Source organism: Bos indicus, chromosome 8 (assembly GCF_029378745.1).
Source record: "Bos indicus isolate NIAB-ARS_2022 breed Sahiwal x Tharparkar chromosome 8, NIAB-ARS_B.indTharparkar_mat_pri_1.0, whole genome shotgun sequence".
Classification (NCBI taxonomy): domain Eukaryota; kingdom Metazoa; phylum Chordata; class Mammalia; order Artiodactyla; family Bovidae; genus Bos; species Bos indicus.
This window is the reverse complement of record NC_091767.1, coordinates 51,084,684-51,103,295: the sequence shown is the minus strand read 5'-3', so window position 1 is coordinate 51,103,295 and position 18,612 is coordinate 51,084,684. Positions and strand designations below refer to the sequence as shown.

Sequence of the window (18,612 nt, the reverse complement as noted above, 5' to 3'; positions counted from 1 at the left end):
ATTTTTGGAAAGACTGTGACATCCTTTTAAAATTTTTCACTTTTGTCAATCTGGAGTCCCAAGAATTAATAAAAGAAAAAAGATCAAATTCACTACAGATGCTTTCATTAGCACTTTATAGTACTACCATGTGCCAGGCACTGACCTGGACACTTATAATCTCACCAGCAACACTGTGAAGTGGGTGCTATTCTTATCATCACATTAGAACTGAGGAGCTTGTCCAAGGCCACACAGCAGGTACACAGTAGACACTGAACTTGAACCATGACAGGCAGATTCTGGGGTCCCTGTCCTTCAGTGCCACCTCTGCTTTCTGTCATACCGGAGCATCTTGCATAGCCATTACTGGTTGCCATGGTGTCATGACCAGGATAAAAGGCAATGGCTGTGGAAATTATCTCTTGTTTCTCCCTACCCTAGCCCAACATAATGCAATACAGCAAAATCAACAGCAGTACCCTATACCTGCAAAGCATACTTAATCTCATTTGATCCTTACAACAATCCATTAAGGGAGGGCTGGGTCATGGGTATAATCTCCATCTCACAAGCAGGCTTGGAGAGGTTCAAGAACTTGCCACAAATCACACAGTTTGTGAGTGGTAGGGCTGGGCTCCTAACAGCTTTTGGAATCCCATTCTAGGGCTCCTTCCACTACAGATAGTGCTGCAAACCTAGAGGAGTCCAGTAAGCACTATATGATAGAGGTGGGTCCTACTGGTTTCCTTGCAGAAATCAACATAAATCCAGCACATAGGAAATGCTGCCCTCTCTGCATCAGTGCAACTGTACACTGGTCTATCCAGTCTTGCAGGACCTCTATATGGTGGTTTATTAGACTGAGGGTTGGGCAAGAAATGAGAACCAAACAAGGCTGGGTAGTGCCAGGACTACCTTACCTTCGAGCAAGACAGAGAAGAAATAGATTGGCCAGAAGAACCAGGAGCGACAAGCTTCCAGTGTCCTACTTGTTCAGTGGCTCACCAAGAAAGCTGGGCATTGCTGTGCCTATTCCTGAGAGTAGTACAATAGCAAAAAACTGGACCCAGGTCTTCCTGGGGTACTGCACATGTCAGCGATATTCTCACAGCTCAGCCCTTCCAACTTGCTTTGTCTCAGTGACTTTTAGGTGAGTTTAGGATGTATTGGCAGTACACTGATCCCACTAGAGAAGACAGCTACTTGGTCTCAGGGGAGAGACCAAACTGAGTTTGTCTAACAGAAATTCTCATTCAGAAAACAAATGTAAGACTAACCTAGTTCTGGGATGATGTTTAAAATACTGAACAACTGGTAAAGCACAGGCACTTAACCAGTCAGGAAGACCCTCTAAGACCTAGGGGCTACCTGCTCAGCCAGATGCCTCCCCATTAACATCTGGACTGAGGGGAGATGGAGAGGAGCAGAGTGTGGGGCCAGCAGGGCATGGGGTAGTCATTAATGACCATCTAGTACATACAGAATGAATTGGCAGCACTGCTCTATAGTCCAGGATCCTCAGGACCATGGATATTAAAAATAGCATTTTAAATGGGGAATATTCAAAGAACCTAATGAGGTAGGGACTTCCTTAGTGGTCCAGTGGCTAAGATGCCACACTTCCAATGTAGGGGGCATATGTTCAATCCCTGGTTGGGGAAGTTCAGCAGGCTGTGTGCTGTGGTCAAAAACAAAGACCCGAATGAGTTAAATGGGCTTCCCATGTGGCACTAGTGGTAAAGAACCCACTTGCCAATGTAGAAGATATAACAGATGCAAGTTCAATCCCTGGGTTGGGAAGATTCCCTGGAGGAGGGCATGGCAACCCATTCTAATATTCTTGCCTGGAGAATCCCCATGGACAGAGGAACCTGGCAGGCTCTGGTCCATAAGGTTGCATAGAGTTGGACACGACTTAGCATGCAATGAATTATATTTTCTCCTGTGCATTTGATAATAACTAAGACTTTTAAAAAGCAGTAGAGATTCCATCTTGGAGTAGAACTGGAGTTGAATTAAAGTAATCAATGTATCAACCAATCAAAAATATGTGTTAAGAGAGCTGGAGAGCTGGATCATAAAGAAGGCTGAGTGCCAAAGAATGGATGCTTTTTTCAAACTGTGGTGCTGAAGAAAACTCTTGTGTGTCCCTTGGACAGAAAGGAAATCAAACCAGTCCATCCTAAAGGAAATCAACCCTGAATATTCATTAGAAGGACTGATGCTGAAGCTGAAGCTCCAGTACTTTGGTTACCTGATGTGAAGAGCTGACTCATTGGAAAAGACCCTGATGCTGGGAAAGACTGAGGGCAAGAGAAGAAGGGGGAGACAGAGAATGAGATGGTTGGATGGCATCACTGACTCAATGGATATGAGTCTGAGCAAACTCCAGGAATACTGAAGGACAGAGAAGCCTAGTGTGCTGCAGTCCGACACGACTTAGTGACTGAACAACAAGAGTCTATGAATATAGAAATCACAGGCAATGGCACCCCACTCCAGTACTCTTGCCTGGAAAATCCATGGACGGAGGAGCCTGGAAGGCTGCAGTCCATGGGGTCGCTAGGAGTCAGACACGACTGAGCGACTTCACTTTCACTTTTCACTTTCATGCACTGGAGATGGAAATGGCAACCCACTCCACTGTTCTTGCCTGGAGAATCCCAGGGACGGGGGAGCCTGGTGGGCTTCTGTCTATGGGGTCGCACAGAGTCGGACACGACTGAAGTGACTTAGCATAGCATAGCATAGCACTCCTTCTAACAGTAACAATGACTCCTTAATAGTAATAGCAGCTTTACACAATAATATCACTTAATTCTCATTAAAATTCTATGAAATTATTATTATAACTTTCACTTCACAGAAAAGTATACTGAAGCACAGAGGTTAGGTAATTTCTGAATTTAACAGGTCACACAGCTGTTAAAAGAGGCAGAGTGGGTCCTAAAGCTACTGGCAGCTTGAAACCCCTGTGTTCTCCACCCTAGACACTGTGCTGGTAAGCAGGATTTCAAGCCAAGTGTAGAATTCAGAGCAGGGACAGACATCTCACTCCACTGGGGGATGATCAGAAAGTCTTTATGGAAGAAGAAGGGTGTAATCAGAGTTTAGAGGGGTGCAGAGCCATAAGTCTAGAAAGAGGTCATAGGTGAGTTCTACTGCGCACCAAATCTAGACTGGAATAATCCACCAAGAGGAAGGAGCAGAGGACAGGAGGACTTAGAAGGGGGCTGAACCACATGGGACTCTGTCCATAGTCAATTCAAGGGTTGCAGCAGGTCATGGCCATTTAGGACAAAAGGAAGTACACACCCTATGGCATGCAGGATTCCCTGACTAGGGATCAAACTTGTGTCCCCTGAAGTGAAAACACAGTCTTAACCACTGGACTGCCAGGGAAGTCCCTTTATGTCAGTATTGGGACCAATATACTTACAGTTCTGGGTTCAAACGTATAAAGAGCTCTGAACACTTTAACTTGCCCTAAAAGAAAGGAAACAAAAAACACATGATCAGTTTTTTCATTTCTTAATTTTTGGTAAATAGTATTTATTATCCTTTATATTCTTCAGAATTCCCTAACTAAAAGCCTCTTGAGAAATTATTTTGGAATTAAATGTTTTTTCTACATAGAAGGTATTTTCTTAAATATTTGTTAAATTAAAGTATGAATAAACACACACCTCTGGGGGGTGATTTTGCTTCCCTCTCTCAAACAACAGGAGCTACCTAATTATTTGTACTCAGCTTCTGTCCTATGTAAAGCCTCTCCAACCCAAAGATCTAAGTTTAACATAAAGATACTTACTGGGAAAATTAACAGTAATTAAATATTCTTAAATCAATGGCTCATGATTTTATATTTTCCAAGAGAAAGGAAATACCAGAAAGAAAAAAACTACCTGTTGGAAAAATCTATGATTCCATGAAGTCCCACAACAGAGTGCAATCCACAAATGAGTCATGTTCATGAGAACTATCCTCTGTTCTACCAAACCATGATCCCACCTGCCAATGCAGGAGATGCAAGAGACATGCGTTTGGTCCCTAGATGGGAAAGATCCCCTGGAGGAGCGCATGGCAACCCACGCCAGTATTCCACGGGCAGAGGAGCCTGGCGGGCTACAGTCCAGGGGGCCGCAAAGAGTTGGACACAACTGAGCAACTGAGTACATAACAAAACAGCACACATCTTCTGTTCTGCCAAGCCATCTCCCTTTTTATATGTCCCTTCGCTGCATTTCCAGAATACCTGGTATCAGAAATAACTGATGTGCAAGCCTGTCTCATGTGAGGGCAGGAACCCTGACCTGTTCAATCTCCTGGCACCTACCTGGCATATAGTACGAACTTAATAAATTCTTGCTAAATAAATTGATAAGAACAAAGATAGTATAGGGAAAAGCCTACAAATATCAAAATCAAAGACCTACTTAAAATGTGACAACAGTTCAATTTCAGTACTGGAAGAACCTTTAGAGATAACCGCCTAGTCCAAGAGCACCATTAGGAACAGTGGCTCCCACGGTGGGAAGACTACTTCAGAAATTATGTACATTTTAAACAGATAACTAATAAGGACCACGGTGTGGCAGAGGGAACTCTACCCAGTACTCTGTATAGGGCTATATGGGAAAAGAATCCGAAAACAAGTGGATACACGTATAACAGATTCACTTTCTGTACACCTGAAAGCAACAGGACGTTTAAATCAACCGCTGCTGCTCTTTAGTCACTCAGTCATATCCAATTCTTTTCGACCTCATGGACTGTAACCTGCCAGACTCCTTTGTCCATGGGATTTCCCAGGCAAGAATAATGCAGTGGGTTACCATTTCCTTCTCCAGGGGATCTTCTCCACCCAGGGATCAAACCTTTGCCTCCTGCTTGATAGGCAGATTCTTTACTACTAAGCCACCTGGGAAGCCCATAAATCAACTATATCCCAATAAAAAAATTTTTACAGTGGAATTTTGTACATTTTTATCTTATTTGTTTTCATTCCTATTTTAACATGTTTTAAAATATAACAGCATGATATAGAATACATATAGGGCTTCCCTGGTGGCTCGGACAATAAAGAATCTGCCTGCAGTGCAGGAGACCCGGTTCAACCCCTGGGTCAGAAAGATCCCCTAGAGAAAGGAATGGCAACCCACTCCAGTATTCTTGCCTGGAGAATCCCATGTGCGGAGGAACCTGGCAGGCAGGGGGAACCATACAGTCCATGGGGTCGCAAGAGTTGGACATGACTTAACGACTAAACCAAAAATACATTATTGGAAGCAGTTAAAACCTTTCATTGATACAATATTAAGAATTATGAGGGCAAGTGTTTTATGCGTGGTATATCGAAGTACCTAGCACAATGCCTGGCACATAGGAGGCACTTAATAATTATTTACTGAAGGGATGAAGAATGGATGAATAAAAGAAAGGAACATGCACTCAAAAAGCAGTCTGAAAACCAGATTAGAATAGCACTGTCTAATACATTTTTCGGAGAAGGCAATGGCACCCCACTCCAGTACTCTTGCCTGGAAAATCCCATGGATGGAGGAGCCTGGTAGGCTATAGTCCATGGGGTCGCTAAGAGTCGGACACGACTGAGCGACTTCACCTTCACTTTTCACTTTCATGCACTGGAGAAGGAAATGGCAACCCACTCCAGTGTTCTTGCCTGGAGAATCCCAGGGACGGGGGAGCCTGGTGGGCTTCCGTCTATGGGGTCACACAGAGTCGGACATGACTGAAGCGATTTAGCAGCAGCAGCAGCAATACATTTTTACATAATGATGGGAAAGCTCTCCATCTGTGCTACTTACACAGAGCTACTGAGCACATGAAATATGGCTAATGTGACTGAAGAACTGATTTTTACACATCATTTAATTTGAATTAAGTTAAGCTGCCACAAGTGGCTGGTGGCTGGCATCTTGAACAACACAAATTTAGAACATGAGAAAATGAGAAGTGATGTTATGTCCATCAGGAGGGGACTACATAAATCAACTCCAATTCATCTACATGATAGAGTCATTTAAAAAGAATGCTGCAGACAGACTCACAGACACTGATGTGGCAAAGAGCCTGTAAAATATTCAGTGGGAAAAAACAAGTTATAGAACAGTATGCCAAGTACCATCCATTTATGTTGACCACACACATCTTGATTGGAAACACCAATTATGGGAATCCTCACATTCTACTTTACATACATGGTTTAAATTCATTATTACTAATAAAAGTAGCATGTACTACTTTTATTATCAATGAAAACAAAAAAGATATTTTCACTGGAGGCACAGAGGTACAGGAAATCACTTTCTTTTAAACACCCTAATATAGAAGAGCTGCTCAAATCCCGTTACTTGGTGTGGCTGCAAAAAAAACATTATTTTTGCAATCTGAATTCTAGTGCCACTTCCAGAAGCAAAAGTGAAAACTCTTTTTCATTTGGAGTTTGCTTTTCACCCCCATATCCTTAGGTCTAAGAAAGGAAACATTAAATGGAAGGAGAAATATTTTCTGCTGACCTAACTGTCTAAGGGGAGATTAACTGTCTTGATTACGTCAAACTTTCCAAGGAGAAGTTACACAAAGAAGCATACACTGGTGACCAAAATCAGTAATGACAGAACTTTCTTGCTCCTTTGAGGGCAAGGCAGTGATGAGACAAGTGATGGCTGACTTTGGGAACAATATCCAATGTCAACTTAATGAGCTTAAATTTTAAAACCTGGAGAAAAATTAAATGGAGTGGGACTAAGCTGCTGATTCTTTGTAACTGTATCTTTTGTGACTGTCTTACTATAAAATGTATACAACTAAGAAGAAAGTTGGAGATTTATTCATCTCTATTTATACTAAGCAGAGAGCATCAGGCAACTCTTCAGGCCATCACATGAGGGAATGTTCTCTTCATGTAATGTTGCAGAAAACATTTTCACATACAAATCTTTTAATCAATTAATATTGAGAATTCGCCCTTTAAGAATCCCTTTGAACCCATGTATCATAAAAGTCTGAGGCCTTAATTTATTCCATCCTCAAGGCTGAGTCAAGTTGAAACAAAACAATACAAAGAACAGGCAGAGGTTATGAAAGAATACCATAAAGAGGAAAAGCAGATGACTTTCATGATTACAGTTTACCAACCGTGGGTAGAGCCTTTCAAGAAAATACCAATTAATAAGACTTAACTCACTGATCATTCTTACATCATGTTTAACTCAACTGTGTGCAATGGTCTATAGGTGTACAGGTTTATGCAGAGCAATGAAGGGCAAAAAATCAGGGTCCTCTGTATTTCTATAGTATTGTCCTTGTGTGTGTGTGTTCAGTTGCTTAGCCATGTCTGATTCTTTGCAGTCCCATGGACTGTAGTCCGTCAGGCTCCTCTGTCCATGGAACTTTCCAGGCAAGAATACTGGAGTGGGTTGCCATTTCCTCCTCCATGGGATCTTCCTGACCCAGGGATTAAAACCACATCTCCTGCATCTCCTGGCTTGGCAGGTGGATTCTTTACCACTAGTGCCACCTGGGAAGCTCAGTACGGTCTTTGCAGACATTGAAGAAAAAAAAGTCTTAACAAATCATTGCGCTGATCAATTCCAAACATATTTAACGAAGGCGGATTCACAATGCAAAATAGTTGTGTTCTTGTATACTGCCAAGAGGCTAAATTAGATGCTTTCTTCAGGTGCCCTCCCTCTTGATCATTTTCTCAAGGAAGTCTGGTTATACATGCCACAAAGGGAAAGTGGAGCCAAGAAGATAACATGAATTGAATTCACCCTGAATTAAGACTGGAAACGGGCCCAATCTTTTGCCTGATGCTTTATGTGACTCTCATAAACATGAACTAGCGTGTGAATGGTACTAAGGATTTCAGTAGGGCTGGCCTCCTGACATAAGCAAAATAAGTAAATTCCCATGATACCAACAGTGGCTGGCTCCTTACCTTGCCAGGAACTCCCTTCTCTTTTCTCTGAAACCCCACCCAGACCCATAGTGAAGAGCTGAATCTACTAGTCATCAGCCAAACACTGTTTTCCTCTGGAGTTAGGCTGACTGTCCCTGCTCCCCTCATCCACACTCTCGGACTTCACTAAACTAATCTTTGTCCAGAGTAATTGAGGCTGATGGAGTAGAAGGGGATCTGGGACAGGGACCTGAACAGGCAACAGATAAGAGAATGTGCTGTTTCTGAGGTCTGCAAAAAGAATATGTATTGTTGCACCACTAAGGCTCTGAAGCAGCACTTAGAAGGACTGGGGGCTTATAAACCCAAACACAAAATTTCTAATCTACTTTATTCTCTGTTGGTGAAAGAGTGAAGAAGCTGCTAGTCTGAGCCACTATGACAGCAATAAAAGGTGACAGCTCACTACAATGGATAAACATACCATAAATAGCAAGAGAATGACTATTCAAAATACCAGAACTAACAGATCAACTGTTTCATTTACATTCTGCTGAAAAATGTTGGGAGGCATGAGACATTTTAGATGGACTTCATTTAAAATGGCTATGATAACTACCACACACTGACTATGACAGTTAAATCTAAAAACACTGACAATGCCAAGTGTTAAGAAGGATATGGGACAACTGGAATTCTCAGACACTACCAGTGGGTGTGTAAACTGGTACAACCACTACAGAAAATTACTTGGAAGTAGCATTAACTTTTTTTTTTTTTACAAGTCTTAACATGTCTTTGAGATCCTAAAAGCATTCTGAGGAAGAAAACCATCCTAATATTGCATACAAAAATGACCCTTCCCAGATGGTATTACTATCCCCAGAGTACAGTGAGTCTCAGCATTTTTAAACTGTAGATCATGACATATTAGCAGATGGTAAAACTAACTTAGTGGTTTTTAAAAATACTAAATAAAACAGAAAAGATCAGAGTACACTGCACATAATGGAACCAATTATGATTTTGTGAAACTTTTGTTTCACTGGGACTGGACAAATGAGTAGAGACATGAGTGTTTATTTTAGAAATTTACCAAATACACATTTTGACATAACACCAAATGGTCAAATATTAAAATCAACATTTTCCAAAACTAAATGTTGCCTTTACAGAATGAACTGCTGGGAAACAAATATAAATCTGAAATTTTATTCAAAAATTAATTACGATTATAGTTTTATTATTAAAAATTCTAGTAGACCCATTTTTAAAGCTTGATATAAAAGGGCAGGAACTATAATTCCTCAACATTGCTAACTGTAGCCTGAATGAAGCTTCTGCAAAACTAAATAAACATTCTCTATAAAATGAGGTCTGTGTAAAATCAAGATATTATGGCGCTAGTTCTGCCAGCGTAGCTTTTGCCTGTGATGATTCTGCCACAGTTTGTAAGGTCCTTCCTCCCTAATAGAAACTGACTGGGGTCCAGACTCACCTCCTCTTCATCTCCTGGGCTAAAAGATTTGCCTAATGCTGGTGATGCAATTTCACTGAAAACAATCCCACAAAGACACAATGGTTTCCCCCAAATTATTAGGGATCATATTCTCTCAACAATGTCAATTCACACCTATGATCTTAACTATTTATATAATAACATTTGGACATTTAAAATCCATAGCCTCACAATTATCGTTAATTACCACAATATTTTATTCTCCAATAAAAACGTACACTTATACTTTCAGTTGACTGAGAGAATTTTCAAATATAAAGTACAAAGAGGATATCGGAACTAAATTAAAGTTAGAGTATTATATACCTGTCTTTCAAAGAAAGACACAAGTACATGAGAAAACAATAAATCCAAATGACATGCCTTATTTGCATCACTGGCATGGCATGAGGAATACCTAAGCAATCTACAATCCTTGATAAAATACAAGGTGTGCCAAAAATGACACTGAAGTATGCATTTCACCATATGGTCAGTGACCCAAAGCTGAATGGCAGGTTTTGGAAGAAATTTGAGGCAAAGGTAAATTTCTGTGTACTCCTATGCTCATGTGTATATGTGTGTGTCTATGCACGTGCATTTTTGAATGTACCAGGTCACTAAGTAAAAGATACATCTCTTACTGGAGGTCAAGGTCAAAAAAAAAGTGTGAAAGCCACTACTCCAAACTATCTGATCAAGTTAGAGATTTGCTACAGGACTCTAAGGAATGGGTAATATTCTTTTATTTCATGAATCTCAAAATTCAGCTAACATATAAAATATAATATTCTCTCATCACCCCCAAAGCAGATATTCTAACCATTTTAAATAATTATAACCAACCAAAAAGAAATAGGAAGAAAATTACTTCAAAAAGGGAAAATTACAGAAAAATAAGAACTTATTTTATATGTATATTCCTCACATTTATCTAAGTGCATACAGGGAGTATTGGGCTTCCCCAGTGGCTTGGCAGGTAAAGAATCTGCTTGCAATGGAGGAGACACAGGAGATCTGGGTTTGTCCTTGGATCGGGAAGATCTCCTGGAGAAGGAAATGGCAACAGACTCCAGTATTCTTCCCTGAAAAATCCTATGGACAGAGGAGGCTGGTGGGCTATAGTCCAAAGGACTGCAAAGAGTCGGGCACGACTGAGTAACTAAGCACAAGCAGGGTGTATTACTCTTCTTACTTTACATCATGTGGGTATGAAAAAAAAAAAAATCTTAGGTTAAGTAAAAGTATTAATATTATTTCCACAAGGCATGTTTAAATTATTCTATTCAACAAGCATGATGAAACAGGATGTTTTCTGTTCAAAAACAAAACAGAAGGAGCCTATGTGATAGCATTCAAGAGTCAAGGCCATCACTTCCATTGCTGGGGTGAAAGGAAACAGCTGTGCTCTGTTAGGTCAACATGGGCTCCCATGGGCTTTGTGGGCTCCAACTCCCATAAATAGGATGGTCAGCTCAGAACAGGCTTCTGGGTGAAAATCTCTTGTCAGTCCACAAAAGTCCACTGCTCTTGAAAATAAAATGGTTTTCTTGCAAAGAAGATCACTATGTGAGTACAGCAATAAGTTTCTCCCTTCATACTTATATTCTTGGATGAGTTAAATCAAATCCAACGAACTCTATTTACATGTAACTTTAAAGATTATAATTAGTAGAAAAGACTATGAACGTAATGCTTTCATCTCTCCTTACTCCAGCACCATCTCTTTCCTGCTGCCCTCTTATGCAATTCAAAAAAAAAAACTAAAGAATTTGAAATGTGTCTTGATTTCAGCTGCAGGAATGGCAGACTCATTAAAAACAGTAGCCAGTGTGTTTTCTGACAAGAGGATTCTGTTTATTAACAGTGTGCCTTTCTTACCCATTTTTTCCTTTGCCTATACTTTTCAGTGCTTTTCAGCAAATTTCATTATTTTCACATCCGCTGGTTATTTTTATTTCTTCTCAGTATAACATAAAAGTCCCTAAGAGCAGGACTTTTCAAATGACAAGTTCACTGCCAATATGTTTTGATGGGTTAAAAATTAGAGGAAAGAGAGCAATGGTCCGTAAAACTCTTCATCTCAAGACACCTTGCTTCCAAAGTCAGCTTGGGGAGATCTCGGAGAAGAATGGAGAAAAATTCTTGATTTCAGTTTTTGGAATTTAAAGTAAAAAGGCTCCACTGATCACAGCACCTTCTGCGAAGGGACGAGGTGAGTCTGGGGACCAACTCGTGATAGCAGTGCCTGTTTTGTACAATCTGTGAGCTAAGAATTAAGAATGGCTTTACATTTTACAATTTGAGCCACCGGGGAAGTCCCAAGAATGGCTTTATATTTTAAATTGGCTGAGAGGGAATGTCATTTCATGGCATATGAAAATTACCTGAAATTCGAACTATAGTGTTCATTAATAAAGTTCTTCTGGAACAGAGTCAGTATTTATATGTCATCCACGGCTGCTTTTCCACTACCATGGCAGGGTCAAGTGGTTATAATAGAGACCATCTGTGGCTCACAACGCCTAAAATATTTACAATCTGTACCTTTACAGAAAAAGTCTGCTGCCCCCTGATCTGGTGAAGGACAAGTCAGACCAAAGAAGCACGTGTCACAGCCTGAGGAGGCAGTAGGTCTGCCTCTGACTGCCCTGCAAGCAGCCTGGGGCTCAGCCTTGTCCTGTGGGAAATGACCGGTTGGGCAAATGAATTCATACATCCAAGACTGACACAGAATTTCCTAACACTGATATCTCTAATCCAAAAGGGAATGACCCATCAAAGCTCACATTTATGGGACACTTAACACAGACCAGATACCATACAAAGGGCTGACTTGTAGCAACTTTTAATCAAAACAATCCTGAAACATAATTACCTATTCACACTATTTTACAGCTGAGGAAACAGGTTAGAGTAGGTAAGGAATCCAGGTCCACACAGCTAGGAAGTGCCAGAAATAAGGTTTAAACCCAGGCTGTCTGGCTCAGGGTTCATGCTCTGAACACTATGAACATGGCTCAGAAAGATCTGAGCTTTTATTGCTGGCACACTGGGATTAAATGGATTTAAACAAATTTATATATGTAAAGTACTATGTGCAATTCCTGAGACGCTGTATGTACCCATGTTAGCTTTTATTAATTACTATAAATTTGTACTTTATCCCTTGTGTTTTTATCTTCACTGGCAAGACAGCCTTATCAAAATCCTATATATTATATGTACATCCTTTATATTATATATATATCCTTATATCCTATATATTAGTTTATCATTTATAATACCCCCACAGAGAAGCTGAAATGCTTCTGTTAAGCAAACAAAGCCTAACAGCCAATATTATAGACCTTGCATGTGCTATGTTTAGTTGCTCAGTCATGTCCAACTCTTTGCAACCCCATAGCTCCTCCGTCCATGGGATTCTCCAGGCAATGATACTGGAGTGGGTTGCGATGCCCTGCTCCATCTTCCCAACCCAGGGATCGAACCCAGGTCTCCTGCATTGCAGGCGGATTCTTCACCATCTGAGCCACCAGGGAAGAATATTATATTCTTTAGTGGCTATTAAAGAATTCAGTGAGAGTTTTAAACCTCACTGTCATTTTGAAACCTATAGCCAGTGTCCTCAGTCAGCTCAGGCTGCCTCAACAAAATACCATGAACTGGGCACCTGAACAACAGACATTTACTTCTCACAGTTCTAGATAGAGGCTGGGAAGTCCAAGATCAAGGTGCTGGCAAATTTGGTTTCTAGTGAGAGGGCTCTTCCTGGCTTGCAGATAGCTACTTTCTCACCTCGTGCTCACATGGCCCTTCCTTGGTATGCACACACACAGATCTCTCTCTCACTCCTTTTAAAAAACCACAAATCCCACCAGGTGGGTCCCAATCTCATGACCTAATCTAACCTTAATTACTTCCTCCAAGGCCCCATCCCTATCACACTGGGTTTAAGGCTTCAGTACATGTATTTGGGGGGAACATAAACACAGTCTATAATGGCAATGAATACAGAATTATAGGGAAAAAAAAACAAATGCATGAACATAAAAATATACGTACATTGGAATATAGGTTATCACAGTAATTAATTAAAAAAGGATTTATTATGACCTTTATAAATAAGCTTTTGGAAGATATGCTTACATTTTACAGATACATAAACATAATGTCACAGGTGGTAATATTATATATACAATCAGCTATGTAAAATAAAGATATGCATAGAAGAAAAACTGGAAGGAAACAATACTACAATGTTAACACTCATCTCTGGGTGATGGAACTATAATTCATATTTATTTTCTTCTCTATTTTCTTGTCTAAAAGAATATAAATCCCATATATAACCAGGAAAAGGTGGTCTAGTTTAATGTCCTATTGAAGGACAACCAAAAATTTATGTGCACTTTATTTATCAGCAGAGTATTTATTAATATGAGTTCTCTTTTGTCCTCTTAGACTCTCTGATCTCACTACCAAAAAAAAAAAAAAATTATGGGTGGAAAGACAAGCAACTGTAATACCAAGTATGCTCACAAAAGTGAGAATACAGGGATCATGTAAGTAACACAGACAGTGAGTAGATTTTTAGGTCAGTGCTGGTCATATGGGAGATGGCACCTACTTTGTTTTTGGAAAAATAACAGGAGTTGAAAAGAGGGGCTGGTGGCAGTGTAGGGCAGACTAGAATACAGAGCAGAAAGTAGACAGAGGGGCCAGAAAGGGTGAAAGGTGGCTTAGGAATGTCTTGAATATCAACAAGCCTGAAGCCTGACAGGAGAAACGGTGAGAGATTAGGCTGGGGACATGAGTGCAGACAGGCTACAGAGTTCTCAAATTTTTCTGAGACCCATAACAATAAACATTTTGCATATCAGGACCCAGGAAACACACACTCAAAAAACAAAAAAATTTTTCAGAAATACTTATCATTACATTTATATATGAATGTATATAACCAGTGTCTAGAGATCAAATGGGAATTTTTCAGATTAGATATCTGGTACTCCTTGTAAAAATAAAATACTCTCAGAATATATTAAAAATGGCCTTGGAAAGTATCCTATTTTTTCAAGAAATTTTTAAAAAATTTGAGCAAATAATATATGGACAAGCTTACAGAATGACTTTCATGAATGACTTTCATGAATGACTAATTCCTTAGGAAATTACAATTGTACATAGAAAATAAAACTCTGCAACAATAACAAAACAAATGGTCTTAGTCCTCTATAAAAACAAAAGCTAGCACCATAACATGATGATAAAATGTTTTCCTTTATTTAAAGCAGAACCCCTTAAAATCTGATATAGGGACAAAGATATACACTATATTTAAGAAAATGATTAGAGAATCTCTAGAGACATAGAACAGAGTTAAAGGACTCACTTCCTACTTACCCAATAGACACACAGGGGTCAAATCTGTAGTGAGAGCATTTTACTACCTCTAGTTAATCCTAGAACTCTTATATAATACACTCTGGATGAGTGAAAAATATTATCAAATACAACAGGAAAATGTAATAAGTGGAAGCAAAGAGTAAGCAAAAACTTTGAGTCTCTCTCAGTTCAGAAAAAAATAATTCAAATTTTCTTCTATAGCATATATGAGAGACTCTAAACAAGTTTCTATCCAAAATTATAACAGAACCAAAAACAGGAAAGTGAGTTTAGAGAGGTCACCTATAGGAAACCAACAAGATGTCTAAACTATTCCAAGATCATTGACTCACTAAGACAACAGCCTTTAAACTGGAAACTGTTTCCCCAATTACATTCCTTCTCAAGTCATATACTAGTGCTCCTTCAAAAGGTTTATGAAGTGCTCCCAAGGGTCATGTTCCTGGTGCGACAGTGGTAAACCTTGCCTGGTGGCCCCAGAAAAGTTGGACATAACACCTCTGTTGGAAGCTACACCCAGTGGCCATCCCAGGGCCAGACCTGGCATTGCTGAAGACTCAGCCCCAGAAAGGGGATGTGCTCGGTTGTGAGCTCCTCCACCCAACTCAACTTGGTTCTGAAAGTCAACACTGTTTACGGAAAGGAGGGGCTACAACTGGAAGGTCTGGAAAGACCCAAAGAGTCCAAATGACTCCTGGAAAAGGTCAGGGGAGAATCTTAACCCAAACAAAGGTTCAGGTATTTTTCCAAACCAGATTAGCTATTAGGAGGACAAGGGAGTGAGAATTAAGTCCTGAGGATTTCCCCAAAGGCTAGACAGAGACAAACACAAAGAGCTGTAGTTTTCTGGAGCTATAATTAAAACAGGATAATTACAGGACCATTCTTAGGAAAATCTTCCTTCTACTCGAGGCCTTGGGTGGAGCTGTGATAAAATTCCTGAGGGTTACATACTTACTTTCAGGGACTAACCTCAGCACTCTAAGACCCAAGGCAAATTGCTTATGGATTTTTTTTTTTAACTCTTTTTCATTAATGGATGCCCAGAAGATCAGTTCTCTTTTTCAGAAACATGGGCATGGGGTCATAGGGAATTTGGAATTTGTTCTTAAACTTCTAGGAAAACCTCTGGTCCCCTCCCTTGAGCTTGCAAAACTATCTGCTGTTTATAATGTGGAAGGGTAGACAGTGAAAATAACTGCTCTGCCCACAGGGACGGAAGAGGGGAAACTCTGCACTCTCTAGGGTTTGGCTTTCCACCAATATTCAGTGGTCACCCAAACTGCAGGCTTCCATAATAATTACTAGGAATGTGTCCCACCATCCAGATGCAGAAGTGCCCTCCCTTCTTGTCATCTGTCCTAACAAATTGCAGTCCCTTATCTATAAAGACATTCAGTGAAAAATTAACACTCAAGATCACTATAATAATTTTCAACTGTGAACCAAATTTTTTGTATTTGAGTCTAAAGTTACAGCAATAAAACTTATTCCCATTAGTACAAGTCTACGTTCTTAATATTGCCATTATATCAGAAGCCCTGTAAATATGTAAATGTTATTTTCTTGAAAAAATTGGTTTCTTGTGTCAGATCTACATAGCTGACAGTGTAAAGGGTGGGCTGAGAATCACTCTCAGAGGAGGACTATCAATTAACTTTTAGAGAAAAGCAATGAAAACCCTCCTTTCTGATAAAGAATCCGCCTGCCAATGCAGGAGACACAAGAGACAAGGGTTTGACCCCTGGGGCAAGAAGATCCCCTAGAGTAGGCAACCTACTCCAGTATTTCCTGCCTGAAAAATGCCATGGACAGAGGAGCCTGGCGGGTACAGTCCACAAGGTCACAAAGAGTTGAACACGACTGAGCAGAGAATTTGATTTTCTCTCTGTGTGCCTGATCAGAGCGCTCAGGCTCGGGGAATGGGTAAGAAGTCTTTTAAACTTTACCTATTCCAACTGTTATTTATAAGCTAATGAGTTTCATATTGTAATATCTGATTCATAACTAAGTTTAGAAAATGAGGCTATGGGATCTCTGGTTGTGCCTGTCTATACGTTTATGTGTGCATTATCCTTGTTTTACCTTTGGATGGTATTATCAAAATTAATTTGCAAGTGAGCACTACTTAATTAGATTAAAGGAAATTAAGTGCTTATATAAATTCTCAAAAAAAAAAAAAAACAACACACACACACACACACACACACACACAAGATAACTGGCCAGAATTAATTTCAGTTCACATGAACTGGGAAATATTCAATATTACATTAATACTTGGTATTAACGTTTAAGCTTGTTGATTTAATTAACACAGACACGTCTTTAAAGTCACCAACATTAAACATAATATCTTTATTGTGCCTCGGTTTAATAGAAGTCAAACAAGGCCTTATTATATCTGTTGCAAATTTGTCAGCAAGAAAAATAATTTGGTATGATGAAATTTTTGTAAGTGCAATAAATGCTTTGGATGAACTTTTAAAGAATAATTATGTTTTAGGAATGTCTACTTGAGCATGATCTCTTCAGATATTTGGTAATGTGAAATTTTACAGCTGTGTTAAATTAAGCTTTAAATGATGAAAATCTGTTGAATAGCTTGGTCATTCCCAAATAAAATAAGATACTGAGACATCAATTACTAAATAGAGAAACTAAAGATATTTAGGACTATTAATGAATATGCTTGGAGCTACCCTGAGATGTTCTCTATAAAAAAGCAAATCTTTTTAAAATTATCACACGCATTTATTTTGACCAATCTACAGAATGCTAAAGTAAGACAGTTCATAATTGCTTCATTCTTAGTTTTCACTAGAAATTAAGGTTTTCAAGAGTTGAGGAGTCTAATTCAAACATGTAATTAGGGTTAACAGAAATAATAAAGGAAGCATTTCTGTATACAGTAGGAAGCCGGATATATGTTTTCGGCTATATGAGGGTATATGAGGAATAAAGAGGGTATATGAGGAATAGAATTGCATTTTATTAGGAAAAAGAAAAGAAGTCTGCCTGAGAGCTAATGATTTCTGGATGAAAAAGAAAAAGTAATGGATACAGAAAGTGAGGGGAGGATTGTGGGAAGTGGACCTTGAAAAAAGAGCTTTGTACATAGTCAGGACTGGCTAAGTTTAGAATAAATTAAATTGAGTATATTTTAAAACTAAACTGGTCTATAACTTAAGCTTCTCTCTCTGATGAGGACAAGTTTTCTTAAAATACTGGATTGCCTTTGATAACAGATTTTAAGTTTCTTTACCTTTTAAGTGATCTGTTCTGTATTTGCCTTTGAAATATTTTATTGTTACTTTTGGGGTTTTTTTTTTTTTTGGTGATGTTGCTCAGTCGTGTCTGACTCTTTGCAATCCCGTGGACTGTACTGTTACTTGGGCTAAGTGAATAACTACTGTTTCAGAGCGACCCATGATCCTATTTGACTGAGTAGATAGGACTGATATCTTTCAGACAAACTTCAAAATCTTTTGATATTTTTCTGACAAACTTCCAAAATATCAATTTTTAATTGTAATTCTTTTGACCTCCAGCTAACTTTGAGATGTTTTAGAAGGCCATAATGCATCTCAGAGAGAAATATTTAACTAGCACATTAAATTATTTAGTGAACATTATTATTACAAGAGTGATAACCTTTTAAAATATATATATCCATAATGTATGGATATTATTAATACAGTATGGATTCGTACATTATTATCATTAATAATGTACATTATTAGTACATTATTAATACAGTACAGTCTAGTCTAGGCCTTCCTGGTGGTTCAGATGG

General features: G+C 39.2%; 1 protein-coding gene across 2 annotated transcripts in view; it reads right to left on the bottom strand.

The window, feature by feature from the left end:
- OSTF1 (osteoclast stimulating factor 1) overlaps nt 1-18,612 on the bottom strand; it is a 61,192-nt gene that overhangs the window by 26,342 nt on the left and 16,238 nt on the right. For both annotated transcript variants that reach the window (XM_019966076.2, XM_019966075.2), the window contains exon 2: nt 3,422-3,468. In XM_019966076.2, coding sequence (XP_019821635.1) covers nt 3,422-3,468 — 47 coding nt within the window. The remainder of the gene's footprint in view (nt 1-3,421; nt 3,469-18,612) is intronic.